Genomic DNA, 23,055 nt, shown 5'->3' with positions numbered 1-23,055 from the left:
GGTATTTTACACATCTTATCTCATTCTTACAACAACGATTTTACAGAATAAAAAACTGCTCTGAGAGGTTAAGAATTTGCCTAAAGTCATGCTACAAAATGACAGGCCTAGTATTCAAGGCTAGGTCAAAACTAGTGCTCTTTCCACTTACCCTGTTGCATCCCTGCAATTCACCCTCCATGTTGCAAAGTTTGTACATTTCCTGAAGAGACTGATTCTTCCCTATGACCTAACTATTCATGGTTGGGTACCCAGCATCCAAGGTGATGGTCCACTGCAGAGAAAGAAATGAAAGAAAAATAAATATTGAATTAAAAAATAATTCATTTTCATTTCCCCTGAATTTTCTTAGAAACAATTTCATTTCAGTGTCACAAACTGAGAGAATAAAAATGTATAGAGATTCTCTGTACATAAGCATGAGCAAAGGAAAATAATTTTAATCCATTCTCATTGTTAATCTACTACATTAACTCATGGAACAGCCTAATTCAAATATAGATCTTTTTCTAGAATCTTCATGTTCTTTGATCTTACCATTACTGTTTGAAAAAGAACTTTTATTTCATCTTTCTTTCAAATATATGTGATAGTTATTTTGCTGAATTTTCATTTGACATGACTTTATATTTATTTACCTTTTATCTAGCTTCCTCTAATGTTACCATCTTAAATAACCATGGTACAGCTATCAAAACTAAGAAATTAACATTGGTATAATACTATTAATCAAATTCTAGAGACTATTTGCATTTTTAAAATTTATTTTAGAGAGACAGAGAGAGAGTGGGGGGTGCAGAAGGAGAAGAGAATTTCAAACAGATTCCATGTTGAGCATGGAGCCCGACGGGGCACGATTCTAGGACCCTGAGATCATGATGTGAGCCAAAACCAAGAGTCGGATGCTTGAGGGACTACACCACCCACATGCCCTGACTCTATTTACATTTCAACATCAATGTCTTTTTTCTGTTTTGGGGTCCAATCCAGAATACCACATTATATATAGTTGTCATGTTTCCTTAACCTCTTCCAATCTGTGACAGTTTTTTTATCTCGACTTTTGAAGAGTAGTGGTCAGGAACTTTATAGACCATCCCTCAATTTGGGTTTGTCTAAAATTTTGTCAGAATTATGGCGCCTGGGTGGCACAGCGGTTAAGCGTCTGCCTTCGGCTCAGGGCGTGATCCCGGCGTTATGGGATCGAGCCCCACATCAGGCTCCTCCGCTAGGAGCCTGCTTCTTCCTCTCCCACTCCCCCTGCTTGTGTTCCCTCTCTCGCTGGCTGTCTCTATCTCTGTTGAATAAATAAATAAAATCTTTTTAATAAATAAATAAATAAATAAATAAAATTTTGTCAGAATTATACTGTTTATGGATTTGGGAAGAAGAATGTGCCCTCATCACATATTACTAGGGTACATGATAACAACGTAACTTATGGTGGTGTCAACCTTAATCCTTTGGTTAAGTTAATTAAGCTTTTTAACACTACTCACTTCTAATATAATTCATGAGAAGATTAATGCTACTACAGAATTAGATCCACACTTGAGTAATCAAAAATATATTTCATCCAATGACTTAAATTCTTTAGGAGTCTCGTGTCTGATCTGGACTCTTAACTAATGGGAAAAGCATATGATTTGGGACCCCAAGATCTGAGTCCAAATCCCATATCCACTACTTACTGGCTTTAAGTCACAATCACTGCAAGCCTCAGTTCCTTCACCTAAAAAATGGGGATAATTACCATATTTAACTCAGAGTTGTTGTGAAGAGTGAATAATGTGGGCATCATATGTTATAACCATAAAGCAATATACAAATATTAATGTTTGCTATTATGTTTAAGTTTTTGAGTTGCTTACTGGGCATTTATTCACTTACTTAACAAAATGACTTTCATAAGTGGTGGGACTACCCATATAAAAAAGCCTACTGAAACTCAGAAATAAAATGCCTAAGTCACAATTATGAAATGATAAAAAGGTACCTGAGGGCTTTCCACCTCTGTTGGATCTATAAATACAACAAAAAGGAAGACTTTGATAGTAGGTAAAGAAGTTACAGATACCACACAAGCATTTCCATAAGTTAATCATTGAGAAACCGTGTAATTGAGTCAATGAGGACAAGCACAAAATAATCTGATAAATTTTATTTCTATAAGCACTTTAAAATAGGTATGAACTGCTGGGGAAAAAAGATTTCTATAACTGTTAGTATTTAAAATAAAGTCTCTTTTTTGGTGTTTGAAAGACATGTCATTATTATGCTAAAAGAGAAACCACTCTTTCAATATAATAAATGCCTAACTGTGGGTCTTTCTTATATACCATATTAGAATGTAAAATTATTAAAGGCAGAGATACTCACCTTTGAATATACATCAGTGAACTAATACTTTATTAGATTTTCATTGGAAGTACTTTATAGTGATTACTTATGCTCTCTGAGCTAAGACTGGAACCTCTGTGCTGCCAGTTGTGGTTTATACAATAAGCAGACTAACACATGCTTTAGAGCACCAGCGAAGCCAGAATTAAAAACCAAAAAGCTTGCCTTAAAGAATTTAAATTTTAATTTTTCAGCAAAAGCACTGAAGTAGTCATCACGGGGAAAAATCAGAATTTTTTTGGACTTCTTTACTCTTATTTTTTGGCTTTGTTTTTATTTACATATGAGGTGGGGTGATGGGACATCAAAATCTTTTCAGTTAATTTTAATCTAGCTCTGTATGCATCTTAAATTACCATAAATTTTATTTACTCAGTTATTCAGCAAAAAGTATTTCACGAAAATTATAACACTATGTATTTATACACGAGCATAATTTAAGATTCTTCCTCATTACAATACCTTCTCTTAGCAAGAAACCATAATAAATGCCAGAAAGCAACTCTTCATAAATTTGAAATGTCCAAGTACATGTAAGAAATGAGAGGAGTTAATTTCTGGTGTTGTAGTTCATACTTGATTCACAATTCAAGTTCAGTTACCTAAGAAAAGAGCTCTAGTTATTTTTTTCCTCAACACTTCTGTTAAAGGAAACACTGCCAGATTCTTCCCAGTTTCAGCTCTCCGTCTACCTACTAGCCAATCTGTTGCTAGATGATTATCCAGATGTTTCTGGTGTGTTTTGTTGTTAATACTCCCATTATACTTCAAGGGGCTGCGTACAGATGTTGCTGGAGGATATGCTTACTACAGGCCGGCTCTGATTAGACCACTTGTCATTTTTTGCTTGGTTTCATTTTGACCACTGAGTGCATCATGTAACCGTGCTGGGTATTTTTAAGAGCAAAAAATATAGAAACCAGTAGTTAATTAATCTTACATAGCTAAAAGAGGAGGTTAAAAGTACAGACAACTGGTGTCTCGGATGACTGAAATAAACGTTTGGGGAACAGACTATTTACCCCTTTACATTTAGACACCCTTCCCTCCCCCCAAAAAACAAGCCCCATCTAAGTAGAAAAAGAGAGAACTTTGGCAATAAAGAAATGGCCTTGTTAGAAAAGCTTCCCAAGAATTATTGTAAATTTAGCTTTAAAGTTAATTGCTTCTCTCCCTTTTCCCGAAGAAATGGAATATTTCAGTTTCTCGTCCCTGAAACATTAAGAGTTCAGAGTTCGTCATGATTTCTTCCCTATACTATGTCTCTAGTTTTCGTAAAAGTCAGTCTATTAAAGACGTTTGCTTATTCTGAGCACTGTTCTCGCTGTCAGTCCGGGTCTCTTCCTCCACCCCCACGGCCACCTCTGCCCACCACGACCCGGGGCATTGATCTGGCAGGTGCGAGGCCGAGGCCGGGGACTGAGAAAAGGCTGCGGAGTTTACACAGAACGCGCCCCAGAGGAGGAGGCGGCAGCGGTAGGCCTGGCCGCCCAAACTTCGAGAGCCTAACGGGGGAGCGCGGAGGCGAGCCGGCCTGCCCTGCCAGGGCCGGGGAAAACTTGGTTCGCGCCAGCTCGCTCTCCGCCTTCCAGCAGCCAGCGCCGCCGAGCCTCTAAGGCCCTGCCGCTCTCCGCAGCCGTCTTAATTAACAAGCCTCTTCCCCCTCACCCGCCCCCCCGGGCTCCAGGAGTCCGGGGTTTCGTGTCGTAGACTCCATCTCGACAGCCAGCCTGAGGAGGCCAAACCCGGCTCCGCGGGACAGAACGCCGATACAGCTGGGGACTGGCCGCGGGGCGGGCGGGTGGGAACCAGCGCCTGAGATGCAGGGAGGACGGTGGGGACCGCCGAGGCGGGAGAAAGGGCGCGGGCAGGGGGCGGAGCGAGCGAGTCCGCGAGCGCGAGCGCCTCCTGGGCAGTGGGCGGGGCGTGGGCGGTGCCCGGCCTTCCCGCTCCCGCGGCGCTGCAACTCAGCCGAGCCTCCTTAAAACTCTGCCGTTAAAATGGGGGCGGGTTTTTCAACTCAAAAAGCGCTCAATTTTTTTCTTTTCAAAAAAAGCTGATGAGGTCGGAAAAAAGAGAGAAGAAACCGGCACCGTCTCTGCAGCGGTAACAGAAGCAGCAATTGTTTGAGCGAAAAAAGAAGCCAGGGAGGGAGGGAAGGAAAAGAGCTCAAAGGAGGACAACGCACAAGTGTCTGTAGGGGTGAAGAGAGCAGGGACCGGCGATTTGGGGGGACCAGCTACAAAAGAAACTGTCACTGGGAGCGCTGCGGCTCTGGAGGAAGCAGCGCTGCCCGGCTCGGCTGTAGGGCGCAGTTAGCTGGCGGCCGCTGCCCTGTCGGCGGCACAGGCTGGGGACACAGGCCGGGGGACTGCGAGAGGTTGGCGAAGTGGCACCGGGTGTTGGAGCCGCTGGGCTCTCGCCGAGAGGGCGGCGGGACTGGCTGCGCTCTGACATTGTGGCGACTCCCCATACTCAGACCTTGGCCTGCGCTTCTCTGGTCGCTCCCGATCTCCGGAGGCCCCCAGAAAACTGGGAAAGGAAGGAAAAGACGGCGGCGGCAGCTCAATGAGAGTCTACAGTAGGAAGTCTGAACTGGCTTGGTCGTAGGCGGGAAGTTACCGGTGGGCTGCCCTGTGCAACCGCGATGCTGCCGCGCGCTGCTCCGGCAGTCCGGGCCCCATAGACGCTTCCCGCATCACTCGCTTCTTTCTTCACGCTACTGGGAGTCCCGGGACCTGGTGGGGCCGGCATGACCGACTTGCCCGGAGCCCGCCGCGCGCCCGGCCGTCTCCGGAGACGCGCTCCAAGCCTGGCTCCCACGGCCTCTGAGGCTCCGCGGGGCTGCGGCAGCCCAGCGGGCGGGCTACGGAGCCTTCCCAAGCGGCGTTAGCCAGCAGTTCGGCCCGGACGCGAATAAAAGCTCCTCCTGAGAAGCGGAGGCCACTGAAGAGTCGTTAAGAACTATAACTTGCGGGCCACGGAACTGCTACTCCCGTTTGCCTTTGGCGATCATCTTTAACCCTCCGGAGCACGTCAGCATCCAGCCACCGCGGCGCTCTCCCTGCAGCGGAGGACTCAGGACTACCCCTTCCGTGAGACGGATGGAGACCGAGCCCCTCCGAGGACCTGCCCCAGCGGTTCTGGCTCGCGCGGTTCAAGTCACCACCGTGAACAAGGGTGGGTTAATGCCTTTTCTTTCCCCCGAAATGTCTTTTCTTCCGCGGTATTTTGTGCCCTGATCTAGTCCCTTAAGTCTCCGCACACATTCCTCAGAGATCTGTAGTGTAGATACGTGACAGCTCTGCCTACATTTTACGTCCAGAGTAATTTGCCAGGAATATATATATATGTCTGTGTGTCTTTCTGTTGAGTCACCAGAATTCTTCACAGGGGTTAAGCTAAAAAGCGAGAAGCGGAGCCCCTCTCCAATGGCTCAGTTTTGCTGAATAATCACGTGTGAATCGAGGGGCGGGCTTTTGGCAGGCAGATCTTACTAGTATTTACTACCAAGCTCTACTCCAGATTAACCATCCCAGTCCTTCTGTCAGTCTCCGATGCCATCATGCAGCCTGGTTAGGAGCAAAGGAAAGGGGAAAAAGAAAAACAACTAATTCATCTTTTCCCGATCGTCAGGACCCTAAAGAATGGCCGAGCCTTGGGGGAACGAGTTGGCGTCTGCAGCTGCCAGGGGGGACCTAGAGCAACTTACTAGTTTGTTGCAAAATAATGTAAACGTCAATGCACAAAATGGATTTGGAAGGACTGCGCTGCAGGTTGGTATCCAGAGAGGTGGGGAAAACAGGTCAACAATGTTGCCTACGTGACCCGGGTTTCTGTAATAACGGCTTTTAAGCTTTCAGGGGTACAAAATTTCACTGTTTTTAAAGCCTAGTTGGTTGCCATATTTTATATCTTTAAGTGGATCCAACTCCCCAAAATGACGTACTTTGAACAAACTCGTCAAATTCAGTAACATCTTCGATATCAAATGGTTTCCAGGTTTGGTCTTAATTTTTGGACTGTTTTTGTGACGGTAGGGATTTAAAAGTAGCCGTAGCGGCGCTGAGGTGTGTATGTGTGTGTGTGTGTGTGTGTATGTGTTTTAAGACAGCTCTGTAAACACATTATTATGATTATTATTTGAAGTAAATACACTGCTATTAGTGGTTTCCGCGCTTTGCTCCAATAATTGACTTTAACGTTAATTTTCCTGACTACTGGCGAGGGTGTTTTTCCTTCAAATACTTCAAGTTTTGACAAACGACCTTTCCTCATTTGGAATGGGTGGCCTGGGCACGGGGACAGGATGTACATTTCACAGTTAATGTAATACCATCCACCCATTCAGGATTGAGGAGGAATACAAAGTTGAATTTTCTAATCAGAGCTCAGTTTGTAGTATTTTTGTCTCTGCGGTCATGCGGTGGTATGTTCTAATTTTCAGTAATTAGATTTACAAGCAAGAAATGAAACATGTCCAGCTGCCAAGTATTGTACCTGATATTTTTTTTCCTCCTCTGAATGTTAGTTATCATGTAACTTAGTTGAAAGGCTTAGAAACGGAAAAATGGCCAAGTAGTCTCAAATAGTTGCTTTATCAGAGTTCTGATGGTATTCTTATGAACTATTCTTATTCGGAAATGCAACACTTGAAGCTGTTTTTGGAAATCCACTGGGGACAAGGTTTTAGACAAATACTTTGTTTTACTTAAAAGAATTAGAAATTTAAGTGGCAGGAGGTATACTATTAACAGACGAAGTTCAGTCTGTGCATTTTAAAACAATATACTAACCTTGCAAAAATTTCAGTATTAAGGAAGTTTATGCATAGATACTAAATTATTTAATCTTGTTATTTCGGGTAGATTCTGTGGAATAAGGAATTTTTTTTCTTTGTCCACCTAGTAGTTTTTAATAGGTTTGATGGTGATAACAATGCTACAGATTTAACACATTGAAAAGTTTCATATTGAAAACCCAGAAGATTATATAAATCTCACAAAGAATGAGCAACTTAACCCATGTTCAGAATAAGATGTTACAGGAGTTTTGACGAACAGGAAGACTGGGAGATTAATACTGACAAAAAAAGTTTTGGCATTTTTAATGCAGCTTTTCAATCTTGTTTATATTAAGCACACTTATCAATATACTAACACCCACTTATTGTGGCTTAACCCTAGTACATATAGTGAAACATACACAAACAGGAGTCTCAAGGCTTATTTTCAGTATGTATAATCCTGACTCTGAAGTTGCGTCACAACTCAAGAAAGAACTTTCTTTCAAAACAATTTCCAATATTACTATTATTTTCTGTGAAAGATGGCAAATTTTCTTCTACAATTATGTTCGTTTAACTCAGTTGCAAAAGCTTTCCCCCCCTTCCTAGTGTAAGCTTTTCAATCAGGATAATATCAAAGGCCTTAATCGCACATTTGCTTTACAAAGATCCAAGGTGTCTGTCCCTTATTTTTCCCAGTCCAGGTCCTTAAATGTGACTTAATCTCTAGCGGTAGATGTGGCAAAAATTAGATTGTGCTCATTCTTAACCAAAAAGTATATTTTATTGAAATTCTCAAAAAATAAATTATGTATCATTTTTACCACTGCCCCAAAGAAAGGGCCAAGTCAGCAGGGTTTTATCAACAGGGAAGCGTAATATCTTAGCCATCTATATAGTTTGCATTTATAAAATATTTTTCATTCTAAATATGTTTTGTCACTTAATTTGTGATTATTTTTTAAATAAACAGTTTAAAGAGATAGATCAACTTTGTATGTATTTTTCAATGGATATTTAATTTCACAAACATTTGAGTGTCTACTATGTAATCTATTTATAATAAATTCAGGTTATTATGAATATACCTAAATATAAATGAAACCAGTTAAAATGCTGAACTATTTTCTGGCATGTTAATGAGACTCAATTTTTTTTTCACAACTAAATTATATGTATTATATAATTGCATGCTGCTCTACATTTTATAATTATAAGAGCTTAACAGAGACCCCTATTAGAGTGAAATGGATTCAAATAATAGATAAGTCTTTGTCATGTGAATTATTTGTATGTTGACAGCAAATTTTAATACCACAATCTTACTTTTAAAATTTTGGCAGTTTACAAATAGCTATTCCTAAATGCCTGATAATAACTGCAAAAGGAAATAAGATGGCATCACCAGTTGATTATTAAATGCGCTCGAAACACAAAACAGAGTTGTCTGTCTCAAAATACACATTAAATATCTTATTTTCTCTTTGTTTGCTCACTTAAAAATCAGGAAGCTAGTTAGAACTTTAAGAAACAGTAAGTAGTAGAGTAGGATAACTGTTTCATTCTTTTCAAGATTGGTTGCCATGCAATTATCTCCTAATACATGGCATATAATGAACTTAGCTTTAGATAAATCAGTATCATAAGCAATGTAGAACACCATTGATTATTTAACACCTTAACGATCAGTAACATTTTAAAATTTGAGGTGAAGGATTCTAAGCACCGAACACACCCGGTAGCCAATATGAAATAACTTCCAAAGAAAAAATATTTTTAAAAAACACTTGGAAATTTGAGCTTTATCTATTCGGAGAGAACTTGTGAAAATTAATAATTTAAGAAAATAACAGCTCCGGTGTTTTAATAGATCATTTTTATACTAGGTGGTGGAGTCTGATGTGTGGAAACACTTCTTTGGAGGTTTAAAGAAACTCACTGTCCTTATTTCTTTTCAGTAGCTATTTAGAAAATAAATTTTATTTACATTTGATATTTCAGAATTAATAACCCAGGTTTTATGTTTTATGAGCATAAGCAAGCAAACAAGAGATTCTCAAATTCCATTTCTTCTATTTTAATAAATTCATGAAATTACACAACTATTCATGGGAGAGAGGAAACTGAGTTTGTGGGTGAATGTTCTACAAGTTGGACTAGTTCTATTTTATTGATCAATTTATCCTACTTTTGGGCCCATTTAAGATATTCCAACATAGAAGTTCAATTTTTAGAGGTCTTCTTCTACTTTTACCTACTAGTACTTTCTTTCCTGCAATTGAACCCTTCAGACCCCACCAGGTGTGTCTTCCCCAAGCACTTTCACCAAAAATAAAGTTATATAAATAGAAGAGATGGATATTTTAAAATAGTCTTGTAGGAACACTTGAAGGATTCTCCCGTTTTCTCTTCCTTCCTAGGTTATGAAACTTGGGAATCCCGAGATTGCCAGGAGACTACTACTTAGAGGTGCTAATCCCGATTTGAAAGACCGAACTGGTTTCGCTGTCATTCACGATGCAGCCAGAGCAGGTTTCCTGGACACTTTACAGACTTTGCTGGAGTTCCAAGCTGATGTTAACATCGAGGATAATGAAGGGAACCTGCCCTTGCACTTGGCTGCCAAAGAAGGCCACCTCCCTGTGGTGGAGTTCCTCGTGAAGCACACCGCCAGCAAAGTGGGGCATCGGAACCATAAGGGGGACACCGCCTGCGACTTGGCCAGGCTCTACCGGAGGAACGAGGTCGTTAGCCTGATGGAGGGAAACCAGGCGGAGGGAGCTTCAAATTTGCCATGAATGTGGGGAGGGCTCTCCCACACTGCCTTCTATTTTGTCAGTTAATTGGTTGGCTCTCCTATTTTGCTATAACTTGTTAAAATTCAGTTCTGTCATATTTTAAGCACCTAGTTAAATCTTCTCAGACTGTAAAATGGAAATCTTACTACAGGTTTATGAATATATTTAAGCAACATCCTTTCACCTGCAAAATCCTGAGTTCTAACATGTAATTGCAAATAGCTTTGGCTTTCTCCTGAATATGTTATCTTGCCTTGACTTTTTCCTTGCTTCTCCCTTTGCCAGTCTCAAAACCCAACCTAAGAGACTTTGTTTTAAAAATGGCCTGTCCTGATGCTTCTTTTGTGTAATTAAAACACTTTTTCAAAACAGGACAATGTTTTTCTGTGATTTCCACTCTATTACCCCCACATAATTGCCACTTGCTAAGGAGAAGTGTACTAAAAGATCACAATGTTGTAAGTTTCAACATTAGAAAAGTAGACCAAGTAAAAAACTAGACATACTCTATTGATGATTCAGTTATTCTTTCTTTCCTCATGCCTCCCCCCAAAGATTTTACTTGGCGCCTTGTATTTCTGCTTCACAACAAAATAAGGACAACATTTTTTGAAGACCTGAAGTTATTTCAATGTGAATTTTTCCTAATGTTCAATCTTCCCCTTTCCTCAAAGTTAAATAGTTGAAAAACAGGCTTCAGAAGTAGCGATCTGAAAACATATATTAGCTCTAAAAGTCACTTTTAAAAGACAACGCCGCCTTAAAAGTGCTTCCCACTAGTTGTTTTTTTTTATAGGTCACGAAGTGAAACAATTGGTTAAATAATACATTTCCCAAAATTATACCATAAGTATACTATCACATTTTTTCTCCCTGCATGTCGGAAATGTAACATTACAAAATGTTAAGTCTTAAAATATAATGCAGAAACAAATTTTTAGGGGATAAAAAGTACAGCAAGGAAAAAATATAGAAATTACATGTAAAGGTCATAACTAATTATATATACATGTAAGGGTCTTAACTGCAGTATAATAAATATAGAAACTTTTACAATAAATAAATAGGCCACTCCTATATATGGTACTTGATTTCCACAAAACTTTTTAGTAAAGGCTTATAAAATCTTGTTGAGAATACATTTAGCTAAAAATAAAAAAAATTTTTGAGTGAAATAGAAACATCGAATTTCCAAGAGAATTGTCCAGCATCTACTACTTTATTTTTAATTAAAGATTTTCACCAAAGGATTTCAATGCAGTTACCATTTATAAATTTATAAATACTTTATTCATCATCTCCGACATGAACAAAGATGTTTTATATGAAAGCTCCCTCCTTTTGCTTTATAAGCTCCCTGCCCTGGCTCCAAAAAGAACAAAATACTTCAAGGTTTATTGAAGGGCATGGTTCTGATGCCTGCCCTAACAAGGATTGGAATGGTCGCAGGCAAGTGGTTTTCAATAATTTATTTTCCATGATAGTATAAAAGAATATAGGAAAAAAAGTTTAATCCTTTTCATTTATCACTAAAGTTCACCTTCCTTGAGTGCAATAAGACATCACCTTCTACCATCCCTAACCACAAATTACTGAATAAATTCATTTTTGACAGCAACATGAAATTAAATTTAAAATATTTAATTTTAAAGTTTAGAAAAAAGTAGAAATTGGGATGTTTTGAAGGAAAAAGTGTTGTGTTTTGGATTTTAAAACCAGAATCAGTATACAAAATACACTGCTTGGGAAATCTGAATACTTTCTAAACACAAGCCTGTTACTAAAAAATAAAAACAACCCCTTTTACAAGTTGCAACTGTAAAGATGGACATTTCTGAATTTAAAGTGGAGTTTAATTAACTTTTCAGTATCCAAGTTTCAGCATTAAAATGACTCTTTAGAAATTTCAAATCTAAAGGCATAGGGTGTCTATAAAGCCGGAGAGAAGTACTACAGTTTTTTGTTCTTGAGCGGTTGGAGCACAGTAAGGGGAGTGGGAGCTCTCTCTTCATTAGCCTAGAATTTGCTAAGCATTAAAACATTGGCACATTTCTTTGGCTCTTCGCAGGAAATAGCTTTACTAATCTAAGTATTTTAGAAATGAGTTATGTGGCCCCCCTCTAGGAAATATGAAAAGCCATTATTCAATCTCTCAAAAACCTCGACAATATTCAGCAAGACTTTGAATGCGTTGAAATGTATACGATGGAAGAAAACGTGCTGCTGAGTTTAATGGGATTAATTTGTAACGAGCTGAGGTAGAGAAGGGTCTTAACTTAATTCAGATGCAGAGTGGAGCGGCAAGCGCAAATTGATAGAGTGATCAGAACCCCAGGAGACAACGCTATATAAAGGATGGAGGATCCTTAAACAGGGATGCGCTCTCAAATTCAGTTCTTCACTGCGTCCGCATCCACTTCTGGAAACTCGAGTTCAGCCTTTGCCCAGTAAATTGAATTCAAGCTTATACCTGGGGGAGGAGAGGGGCACTAATAGCACCTCAGGCCACATTCTGGTTCTTGAGCCACTGGGCAAACTTCATTTTATCATATTTCGGTAGTGAATCAATATTTTTCTGATAAACATTACACATCTCACACTGGGGTGATGAGCTCCTACACACACACCACCCTGGGTGAGTAATAAATAGATAAAATAATTCTATCCCAGGAAAGCAATTCAATTGGTAGTATTATACACTTTCCTAATCATGTTGATCAAACGAACGTTGTGGAATCCGTAGCCCGGGACTGGTTTCGAAATCTCAGTTCCCAAAAAGGTGCTTTCGGCTTTTGCCGGGGGGTAGAAGTAATAGTCCAGAAGCGCTGGAAGATCACAGTGCTGGAGCGGGAAAGGGTCGTACGGTCAGCCTTCCTGACTGCCCTAAGCTACCTTCATTGAAAGACTCCGGGGGGGCGGGGGAGAAGTCCCGGTCTTGCTATCTCGAGACTGTTTTGATTTTACACGGCATTTCCAAAAAAAAAAAAGAAAGAAAGAAAGAAAGAAGAGCAGATCCACGGAGGGACCTATTCAGAGAGGCGGGAGACAATCCTCCAGCCTGAGACCGGGAATAAAGCTCTGCCCCTGGCCAACCTAAGCCAAGCCGTCTATGCAGGGGCTGCGAAGACATCCTTTCTGTCCCTTCGAAACTCTCCAGACGCCAACGGCAGCTCCGGCTCCCCAGTGAGGAAGCTGAGCCCAGAGCTCCCTCAGGGCGCGCAGAAAAGCCCGGCGTGGGGGTGGGGGAGTTTCAAAACCGTTAGCTCGCGTTGTTTTTTTTTTTTTTTTCTTTTCCCTCCCTCTCTAAGGTTTCTTTTCTTTTCTCTTCCTGTCCAAATATTTCAAATTTCCGCGCCTTAAATAACAGTCTCCTTTTATTTAGTTAGTTTCCTCGGCAGGTTTGGCCGCCCGCTAGTCTCTGCCCCCCATCGGGCCCGGGGCGTCTCGGGCGCCTCGGTGCTGCCTGCAGCCCCTGCGCGCTGCCCCCGGCCCAGGCTGCGTGGCCCAGAGCGCGCCAGCCGGAGCCACAGCCCCCTCTTGCCGCGACCTCGCCTGACCCGGCTCTCCGGGCGCCCAGAGCCAACTAAGGCCGCCCCCCGCCCGGACGCCCGTCTGCCTCCCAGCTCGACTTCCCTCCCCGGACTTTGGAGCCTTTTCTGCTTTGGGGTTTGGATCCCGGTCTCTCTGGAGCGGCGGAAGGGCCGCGGCAATAGGAAAGCAGCGGAGAAGGCCAGTGGCCGGAGCCTGCCCCAGCCCCCACCCCGCGGGTAACCTTGGAGGCGCCCTCGGAGTGAGTGTGTGCGTTGCTGCGCCAGCCGGCTGGGGCGAGCGGGCGCACCGCGCAGCGGGCAGGAGGCGGGAGCTGGGGGCGGGGAGGGGGAGAGAGCCCCGGCGCCTGCCCGCCGCTGCCACAGAGCCTCGGGAGCTACGGGCTACCGGGGCGGCCAGGGTCCCTCGGCCCTGGCCTTCAGGCAGCGGTCCCTGAGGAGGCGGCGGCCATCCCACTGGATGGTTCCGGCGACCTGTGCCTGAGGACTGGGGCCGGAGGGCGACGTGGGAGCAGGGGCAGGCGGGCCGGTGAGTGCCTAGCTCTCCGCAGAGGTGAGCTGGCGGCGGGACGCGGCGCGGCGGCTGGAGCAACTCCACGCCCAATGCCAATGCCAGCACTCCCTCCTCCTCCCCCCGTGACAGCTGAGGACAGCCGGGCTCCGAGCCTCGCGTCCAAGTGCGAGGAGGCAAATGCACCTCGGGCTTCTCAGCCCCTTAGACTATTCGGGAATTTGCCCTGTGGTGTTGCTTCCCCTCCACCCCCCTATAAACTACTAGTCGTCCAGGACTGAAAATGCACGTTCTTTCGGAAAGACCCTCAGCGCGAAATACAGAGATTGGAGGCCCGCCGGCACTTTGGGTGGGGCCCGGGTGTGCAAAACACCTAGAAGGGGGTCTTCTTGTTCTGTTTTTACCTGGAATAGATCCGAATATTGAGTATGAATCTTCAAGCGGTGTCTCAAAGACTAAAAACTCTCCAGATCTGGATAGTGACTTGGTAAATTAAGGTTCGAGTGAAATGTTTTGCCATCTGCTACAGAAACATTGTGCAAGCTTCAGGTGTTAGGATGTGGGTTTGGAATTTTCTGTACTGTCTTTAATTCTCAAAGACACTAAATAACAGCATGGTAACACACCCGGCAAGTGAGCAAAGGTTATCCTTGCCACCACAGCACCTGCAAAAGCACAAGTGGAACTCACATATTTTGCTTCCTGAGTTCTAAAATGGCTTCTGTACGGTCCAGGGGTACCAGCACATACAAGGAGGGGGACAGGAGACGGGAAAAGAGTTTGCACATTAAAAAAAAAAAAACCCAAAACCAAAACAAAAACAAACCTACACTGACATTATTACACTTCAGTTAATCCACCTCACCTCTCTTTCTCCCAGCCCCCATCCTCAATGGTCAAGGAAGAATTTTAGTGTAGGCCTATTCTATAATTCTTCGTACAGCCTTTTTCTCTTCTCTCACCCCCCTCCCCCCAAAAAACGAGTCGGCCAAAAATATCAGCTCTTTTGCGGAGGAAGTAAAAAAACCACCAATCCTTATCCAAACTATCCGTCATTTCTTTTGTGTACTAAGAAGAAATCCTACATATAACCAATACTATGAAAGAAGAAATGATTTACCTAGACTTCAAACACACTTAATTGGTATAATTAAAGTGATATTAATTATCTTTTAACATGAAAATAATGGGATAGTTTCTGAAATTGATAGGTGAAAAGCTAAAAAAATCACTCACATGTTTGGAGAGGTAGCTTCTGCCCTTCTTTATATTTAATCAGTACAGTAGTTACTTAGGAAAAAATAGGTCCTTTATCTTGACCATATAAAGCAATATCATGCCGACTAATTTTATTTTAGTTATATGCCTTAGTTTTTCAGATTAGTTATATATAGTGATAGTTCACTATAAAGCAAAACTGACAACATCTTATAATGTTAAAATTTTAATTTGGAAATCCAACCAAATTATCACAACCATATTAAAATACAGTCTACTCCCCTGTTTCTTCTAAATGTACAATGTGCACAACTTGCTGATAGAGAAGTCTGCCCTGAGTTTAAAATTTATGCCTTGGAAACATGATTTCCTAAAGTAAAAAATAACTCACTGGTCTTTAAGAATAGTTATTCTATAATTTGGCTATTCTGTGTACAGCTAATGTAACAGTACCTCTTTGTCTTACATTTTGGAACTATTGTAAAAGCCATTTGGGCCCAAATAGTTCTTGTTCCATAGTTTTCTCCTTCAGATATATTTGCTAAAAAGTGACTGTCAATGATGCAACAGCGTTCTGATGTCCATTCTGCTAATCTAAAAACTTCAGACCAAACCTATACAGACCATTTTAAAAGGAACATGCATTTCTTCTTATGTCAAAACTTAGGAAAGATATGATTGAATGTTAACATTTGAAAGTCCTAGAAGAACTAATTTGCAAATCAGTTATTATAGTGTAGTGATGATTCAAGATTAAATTTTTAAAACTTCACATTTTGGAAGAATAAGTGGAATCAAATTATTAAAGTAAGCAACATTTGATGATGATTAATAGTATAGTATTTCCTATCTCAATACTCAAAATAAGCAACAGTGTGTATTCTGGTATGATTTTTAACTGTCAAGATAATAATATATAATGATCTTTATTAGTTATAGGAGTAATTGTTGCAGAATCTCTTTTCCACTGCTAAGTAAAATATAATTAAAACACAGTAGCTCTTTTTAAAAAACACTGCACTGCATAATCACCCATATTTTTGGCTGGCCCCCTCTTTTTTTTCTTTACTTTTTATATTTTTTTGCCTCCACATTTTAGGTGATGGACAAAAATAGCATGTAGAAAGAGGTTTCCAATTCTCCTTTATTCCTGTTCCCTCAGCCATCTCTTTCTCTATTCACAAACATTACTTCACCTTTAAAACTCATATGTTGTGATGCTAAAAAGTAATTGTTATTCCCATGAATTTAAATTTATCATAGGCCTATAAGTGAAAAAGCTCTCAATCTGTATTTTATTTAAAATAATGCTAAGTGAAGAAAAGTGTGGACGTTAGGTTACAGCAAGTGTGTAATTATGTTTTGAATATAAATTTGCTGGAATCTTAAAACCTATTTAATATTTTGACATATGCAAAGACTTTTGGTGCAGGATCAAGATCTAGAAAATCTTAAATTTCTGGTCTTCAGAAAATAATATGTTTTATTTTGCCATATTAAGATAAGACCAATTGTTTTAGCTAATAAAAAGTTAAAATGTTGATATAGAAAAATATGAAGGCACAAAATATCATTGTACCACTATGATATCAAATCTAATGCAATGGCTTTTTAAAATAAATTATTCTTACTGGTATATTGTACATTTTAATTATACTGATCACTATTTTACAGTTAAATTTTGCACTTGGCACACGGACCAGAGTTTTCTAAGTTTATCTAAAAGCATATAGTTGTTATCATGCAGGTATTCAAAGTAATACTTTGTGGTCCTGTCCTATATGGGTATTTTTATGTAAATGTGTGCATGTTTAGATATTTCTAAAAACTAAAGTTTACTACTGATCAAATAGATATTTTGAACAAATAGTATCAATTCACTTCATATTACTATTTTAAGATATAAAATCATGATCTGCTATAGAAATGTTAGCTGATAATTTTTTAAGACATAGGTGAAATCATTTTCATTAATGATCCAGGGAAGAATATAAATTAAAATCTGAAAACTGAAAATACTGGTGCAGGTCCTAGTTCTACCTAGCTTATTGTTTCAAATTCTTGTCATGAGGCAAATATATATGAAAGCGACTTAACATCCATAATTAATAGACTCAAATTTGAAATAATAGAAATAGAATCGTGCTAGTGACAAGAGGAAAAATGGATACTTAAACTGTTTTAGATAGCCATGACTGTAGGTTAATTTAATTTCAATTACATGATAGGCAATTTGCTAACTAATCCAAAAGCAAGGACAAAACAAGACCAGTAAAAAGATATCTGCCCAAGAATTCAAAAGCAAGGTGAACAAGATCAAAATTTTTTTTCATTGTACCACCATGGGAAATATAAACAAGTTAATTTTCTTGGTATGGATAATTTTACAGTTCCCAGTGACGTTTTCTACCCTTTCACTTGCTTAATGCTTTTAAAACATATAGCTAGAAAATAACCACTTACTATTCACAGTCATATTTTAAAATTACATATATATTATGTTTTACTTATATGCAACAGACACATATTCTGTCCCAAAAGAGCAAGTTCAGCACCATTCTGAAAGGGAGAGTGATACAGTTGGACATCTGGGCTAGACTGAGGGGCTGTTTAATGTGAAACCCAAGTAGGGCCACAAGGGAGAGAGCACTGAATTGACTGAATGCTGGCTAATTTGCTTAAGAGTAATCAAAATGGCTCTGAGCCTGGTATACATTGTCTATAGTTGTTTAAATACACAATGTACCTACTAGGAAAGCAAATAACTTTATTCAAAGGTACTTAAAAGAAGAGATATATATTTTTTTGCATCCAGAAGGACATCACAGATGTCACAGGGAAAACATTAATGTAACAACATAAAAAAGAACTGCACATAATAACATCAGCTGAAGATAAATGGTTTCAATTTCTTACGAAAGGCTTATGTTTTAAAGATGTAAAATGAACAGTTCTTCAAACATATGACTTGTATCTATAAAATACACAACACAAACTTATTAATATTCTAATTTTTAAAATTTTCACACACAAAAAATACTCCAAGGTACCTTTTTAGTTCATCAGATCCTGTTGAAATATCATGCACCATACTGTAAAATCAGCAAGTAAATGTGGCTTAGCAACATAAAAGAATTTTAAAGATCGTGCTTTCTAAGGAAAATGTCCTTCTTGAGTTATTAAGATGAAGATATGGGAATGTTTAGTAGCAACATTTTGTCTTCTACAAAAAAAAACCCCAGATTATATTTAGGATCAATGTAAAATTAATTTGATATTTCTAAAGTAATATTTTGTATCATTGTTTTAAGTTTAAATATGTAGAATTTAAACAAAAGAACTCTGTATGACTGTTGCGAGGTTTCTCTTTATTCAGCAACAGAATAGACTGAAGAGAAGTTAGATCAAAACATAAAATTCAGATATAGCATTCATATTATACAACAACAATGATATTAAACCAACCAGGAGAAAAATTGTCTCACATCATAATCTTGTTTATTTGGGGAAAAGAATGTAAGAAAAAATATTTAAATCCCTTTTAATTAGATTAAAAGATTGCTGCCTTCTTATCCAATATTGTAGGGAATAAAATACTAAATATTTATAAAAGAGATATGAACATCCTAAAAAACAAGTAGCTCCCTCCTTAGGAAGTGTGATAATAATTGATCTGAGATGGTTCTCTGAAGATATTTTAATGTAGTTATGAATATGTTAGCATATAAAAAGTGCTGAATTGAATTTTGTCATCATTTAGTAGGTTATTAAATTGTATATATATAAAGAAAATAGGGGATACTTTAATAAATGTCTTTTCTTTTGGGAACCTCTTAATTTATGCATATACTAATTCAGTTTACATTTCAGTAAAAGGTGAGAGAAAAGGAACAAAATCAAGCATGTTAATAAATCAATATTTATTATTTTGTATCTGTATTACCTAACTTAATATTCATAACCCCTCTCATGGACTGGGCTTTATTCTTGCATTTTACAAAACAGGAAATCCAGATTTAATGATGCTGAGTAACTTTCCCATAATCACAGGCTAGTAATTTATAGCATAATGATACAAACCCATGTCTTCTTTAACTTCATTATGGCCAGATGGAAAGATCTTTCAGGAGAATTACTATATATCAGTCAATTCAACAATCGCATATTAAGTACTCATCATTATAGCCACTTAATAGATTTATGACCTTGGGAATAATTATATCAGAGGCTTCCCACATCTGTAAAATGGGGGTAATAATACCTACTTTGCCATGTTATTATAAATCATAAATGAAATGTGTGTAAATCTTCTGGTATTCAGTAAGCCTTTAATACGTGGCAATTATCATTATGGGAAATACAAAATAACAGAAAATCCATTCTTGACCTTAAGGAACTTAAAAGCTATTTGGGTAAAGTTTACATATGGCACACATGTAACAACTGGAAAGCCAGCAAGGGCTAAGTAAGTGCATGGTAGTTTGTGCTGCAGATTGCACACACAAAAAAACAGTTTTGTTAGGGAAAATCTTATTAGAAGACTTATGATATGGATTTAAATATCCTCTAGTGGAAAACTTCCCTTACTGAGAAGAAAAAGGAAAAGCCACCTCAAAATAATTGACAATTTTTTCAGCATGTACTCTATGAGGGTGTCTATATCTAACAAATACATCAGGTGAACAATAGAAAGTAACTGCAAAGACATGAAATATATTATTAAAAGCATAAATAAGTAGGTATTTTGAAAGATATCTTTCATCATTTTGGAATAAGTGACTATGATACTTTGATTTAATGGGAATAGAAAAATACCTAGGAATTTCATAATCATTACATAATGGGATCCATAATAAGTAGTCAGTGTAGGCTAGTGAGTGAATGGTTTTAGAGCCAAAAAACTTTATTTCCAACTCTGGTACATTATATGTATCTCACCTTGGAACAGGCACTTAATCTTTCTGATCCTCATTTCCACATTTGTAAAATGGGTATAATTATATTCACATTACAGCATTATAAGAATTAAGAATAATATTTATTAATAAGTCATGTTATGGTCTAATATAAGAAATTTGTTTTGACATAAACCAACAGGTTTCCTGAGGCTTATATTCAGTTATATTAATCAGAAAGAAAAGAAAATCCCTCTTAGGTGAACATAACCTTGAGTAACACAGATATTTGTAGATTAAGAATAAAAACTTTGAACTAAGACTTAAAGTCATTGCTCCAAGCATCTATATACACTTAAGTACTTGTGACCAATATACAAGTACATTCTGTTTAATAACCACTTATTAAATACCTATCATATGTGAGGTATTTTTCTATATGCTACATATACAAAGCTGAGTAACGGGCAATTTAGTAAGGGAAACAAAATACCATATACAGACTATAGTAGAGTATTAGGCATAATGAAGGCACAAAAGAAATAATAAATTAGACTTGGAAAGTAGTAAGTACCTGAGAGAAACCAAACTCCATTTTCAGAAAGTTACTCTAGAAGAGTCAGGTAGACTTTTGCTTTCAACAAAAGGAAGACTAGATTTTCTAAAAAAAAAAAAAAATCCCCAAACAAAACAAACGACAAATAAATTGTTGGAAAATATTTTTTAAAACATATTTTGGCATGCAGAGTGCACTGGTAAGAAAGTAAGGGAAATCTACAGAGACAAAAAAATGAGGAAAAGTGAGTCCTGATACCAGCTGCTCTAGGAGCATCCACTGATCTCTAATGCGTTAGTTTCCTGGGGCTGCCATAACCAAGTACAACAAACTGGGTGGCTAAAACAACAGAAATGTATTGTCTCACATTTCTAAAGGGTAGAAGTCTGAAATCACTTTGGTTCTTTCTGAGGGCTGAGGAAGAATCTATTCCATTCCTAGCTTCTGGTAGCATCAGACAATTCTTGGCTTGTAGATGGTGTTCTTCCTAGGTCTTGGCATTGTCTTTCCTTTATGTGCGTCCAATTTTCCCCTATTTATAAGAACACCAGTCATAATGAATTAGGGCCCACCCTAAAAAACTCATCTTACATTGATTATCTGCTAAGGCTATTTCCAAATAAGATAATACTCATAAGTACTGGAGGTTAGGACTTCATTGTCTTTTGGGGGAGACATAATTCAACCCATAACACCTGGTAACCTAAAGTTTTGGTTTTAAAGAGAGGCTAAAAGACAATGGTTAGGGCAATCATGAAGTAGGAAGACTAACAAAGCCACTTAAAAAGCTAGAACCCCACCCCCCAATAGTAATATGCTCAAGAAAAAGTTAAACTAAGTGTCTGTACAAATATTTGGCCCATTTTTACTGTTTTTCATTTGTTTATTTTCTTACTGAGTTTTGACAGTCCTTTATATATTCTGGATACAAGACCTTTATAAATAAGTGTTTGTAAATATTGTGTGTGGCTTGTGTTTTCATCTAATCTTGTCTTTTGAAGAGAATTTTTTAATATAGTGGAGTACAATTTATCATTTTTAAAATTTTCCTGTGCATGCTTTGTATTGATCCAAGAAATCCTTACCTAAACCAGGGGAAAAATGTTTTTCTCCTAGAAGCTTCATAGCTTTATAATTTACATTTAGGTATGTGATCCATTTCAAATAAATTTTCATATATGCTGTGAGGTAAGGGTTGAAGGCTTTTTTTCCTTGTATGTGTATATCCAGTTGTTCTAAGATCATTTATTGAAAACACGGTCCTTAACCATTGACATCTTTGTAGAAAAATCAATAAATAGAAAGTATATATATATATATACTTCTATATATATATTTCTATATATATATACTTTTTATTATATATTTCTAATATATAGAAAGTATATGTATATACTTTCTATTCTTTACCACTGATCTATATATCTATCATTATGCAAATATAACACTGTCTTGATTACCACAGCTTTATAGTAAGTCTTGAAATCAAATAGCCTTGAAACCAGTCCAACTGTATTTGTTCAAATTTAATTTTGATATTCCAGATCCTTTGATTTCTTTTTTTTCTTTTTTTTTTAAAGATTTAATTTTTTATTTGACAGAGAGAGAGAGACAGCCAGCAAGAGAGGGAACACAGGCAGGGGGAGTGAGAGAGGAAGAAGCAGGCTCCCAGCGGAGGAGCCTGATGTGGGGCTCGATCCCAGGACTCTGGTATCACCCCCTGAGCCGAAGGCAGATGCTTAACAACTGAGCCACCCAGGCGCCCCCAGATCCTTTGATTTCTGTATATTAGAATTTTAGAATTAATTTTAGAATTTTAGAATTAATATGTCAAATTCTCAAAAAATTATTGGAATTATGTTGAATCTATAAATGAATTTAGGGAAAACTGACATGTCAATAATTTTGAGTCTTCTAATCATGAATATCTCTCTACTTATTCAGGTTTAGAATTTCTTTCATTAGGGGCGCCTGGGTGGCGCAGTCGTTAAAGCGTCTGCCTTCGGCTCAGGGCGTGATCCTGGCGATCCGGGATCGAGTCCCACATCAGGCTCATCCGCTGGGAGCCTGCTTCTTCCTCTCCCACTCCCCCTGCTGTGTTCCCTCTCTCGCTGGCTGTCTCTCTGTCACATAAATAAATAAAATCTTTAAAAAAAAAAAAAAAGAATTTCTTTCATTAATATTTTGCCACTTTCTATACAGATATTGCATAAAATTTATCAAACTTGATCCTAAACATTTCATATTTTTAAGCTGTTTTCATTTCAATTTGCAATTGTTTATTGCTAGCATACAGAAATATAGTGACTTTTTAAATTTCAATATAGTTAATATACAGTGTTA

At 38.6% G+C, this 23,055-nt stretch overlaps 2 protein-coding genes across 5 annotated transcripts in view; one reads left to right on the top strand and one right to left on the bottom strand.

Annotated features, from left to right (window-relative positions):
• Window positions 1-4,348, bottom strand: part of FAF1 (Fas associated factor 1) — a 486,729-nt gene extending 482,381 nt beyond the window's left edge. The window contains exons 1-3 of one of the 4 annotated variants that reach the window (XM_048220345.2): window positions 1,997-4,348; window positions 1,692-1,732; window positions 152-274 (exon numbers count right to left, since the gene is read on the bottom strand). In XM_048220345.2, coding sequence (XP_048076302.1) covers window positions 152-199 — 48 coding nt within the window. In that variant the 5' untranslated portion in view covers window positions 200-274; window positions 1,692-1,732; window positions 1,997-4,348. Of the gene's footprint in view, window positions 1-151; window positions 275-1,691; window positions 1,733-1,996 lie in introns of those variants that run through there. The other 3 variants (XM_057310649.1, XM_048220346.2, XM_026498132.4) reach the window with 3 other exon arrangements.
• A 1,129-nt stretch (window positions 4,349-5,477) lies between these two features.
• Window positions 5,478-10,358, top strand: CDKN2C (cyclin dependent kinase inhibitor 2C). Its single transcript, XM_026498134.4, has 3 exons — window positions 5,478-5,580; window positions 6,037-6,176; window positions 9,607-10,358. The coding sequence occupies exons 2-3, from the start codon at window positions 6,048-6,050 to the stop codon at window positions 9,982-9,984; spliced, it is 507 nt and encodes a 168-aa protein (XP_026353919.1). The 5' UTR covers window positions 5,478-5,580; window positions 6,037-6,047; the 3' UTR covers window positions 9,985-10,358.
• The last annotated feature ends 12,697 nt before the right edge of the window (window positions 10,359-23,055 follow it).

The sequence above is a fragment of the Ursus arctos genome, unplaced genomic scaffold (assembly GCF_023065955.2).
Source record: "Ursus arctos isolate Adak ecotype North America unplaced genomic scaffold, UrsArc2.0 scaffold_12, whole genome shotgun sequence".
NCBI lineage: Eukaryota > Metazoa > Chordata > Mammalia > Carnivora > Ursidae > Ursus > Ursus arctos.
The sequence above is the reverse complement of the archived record's forward strand: the minus strand, read 5'-3'. Positions and strand labels throughout refer to the sequence as shown.

Coding starts and splice junctions, on each gene's coding strand:
- CDKN2C (XM_026498134.4), top strand. CDS start 6,048: ATGGCCGAGCCTTGGGGGAACGAGTTGGCGTCTGCAGCTGCCAGGGGG. Junction 6,177..9,606: donor TTGGAAGGACTGCGCTGCAG/GTTGGTATCCAG, acceptor CTTCCTTCCTAG/GTTATGAAACTTGGGAATCC.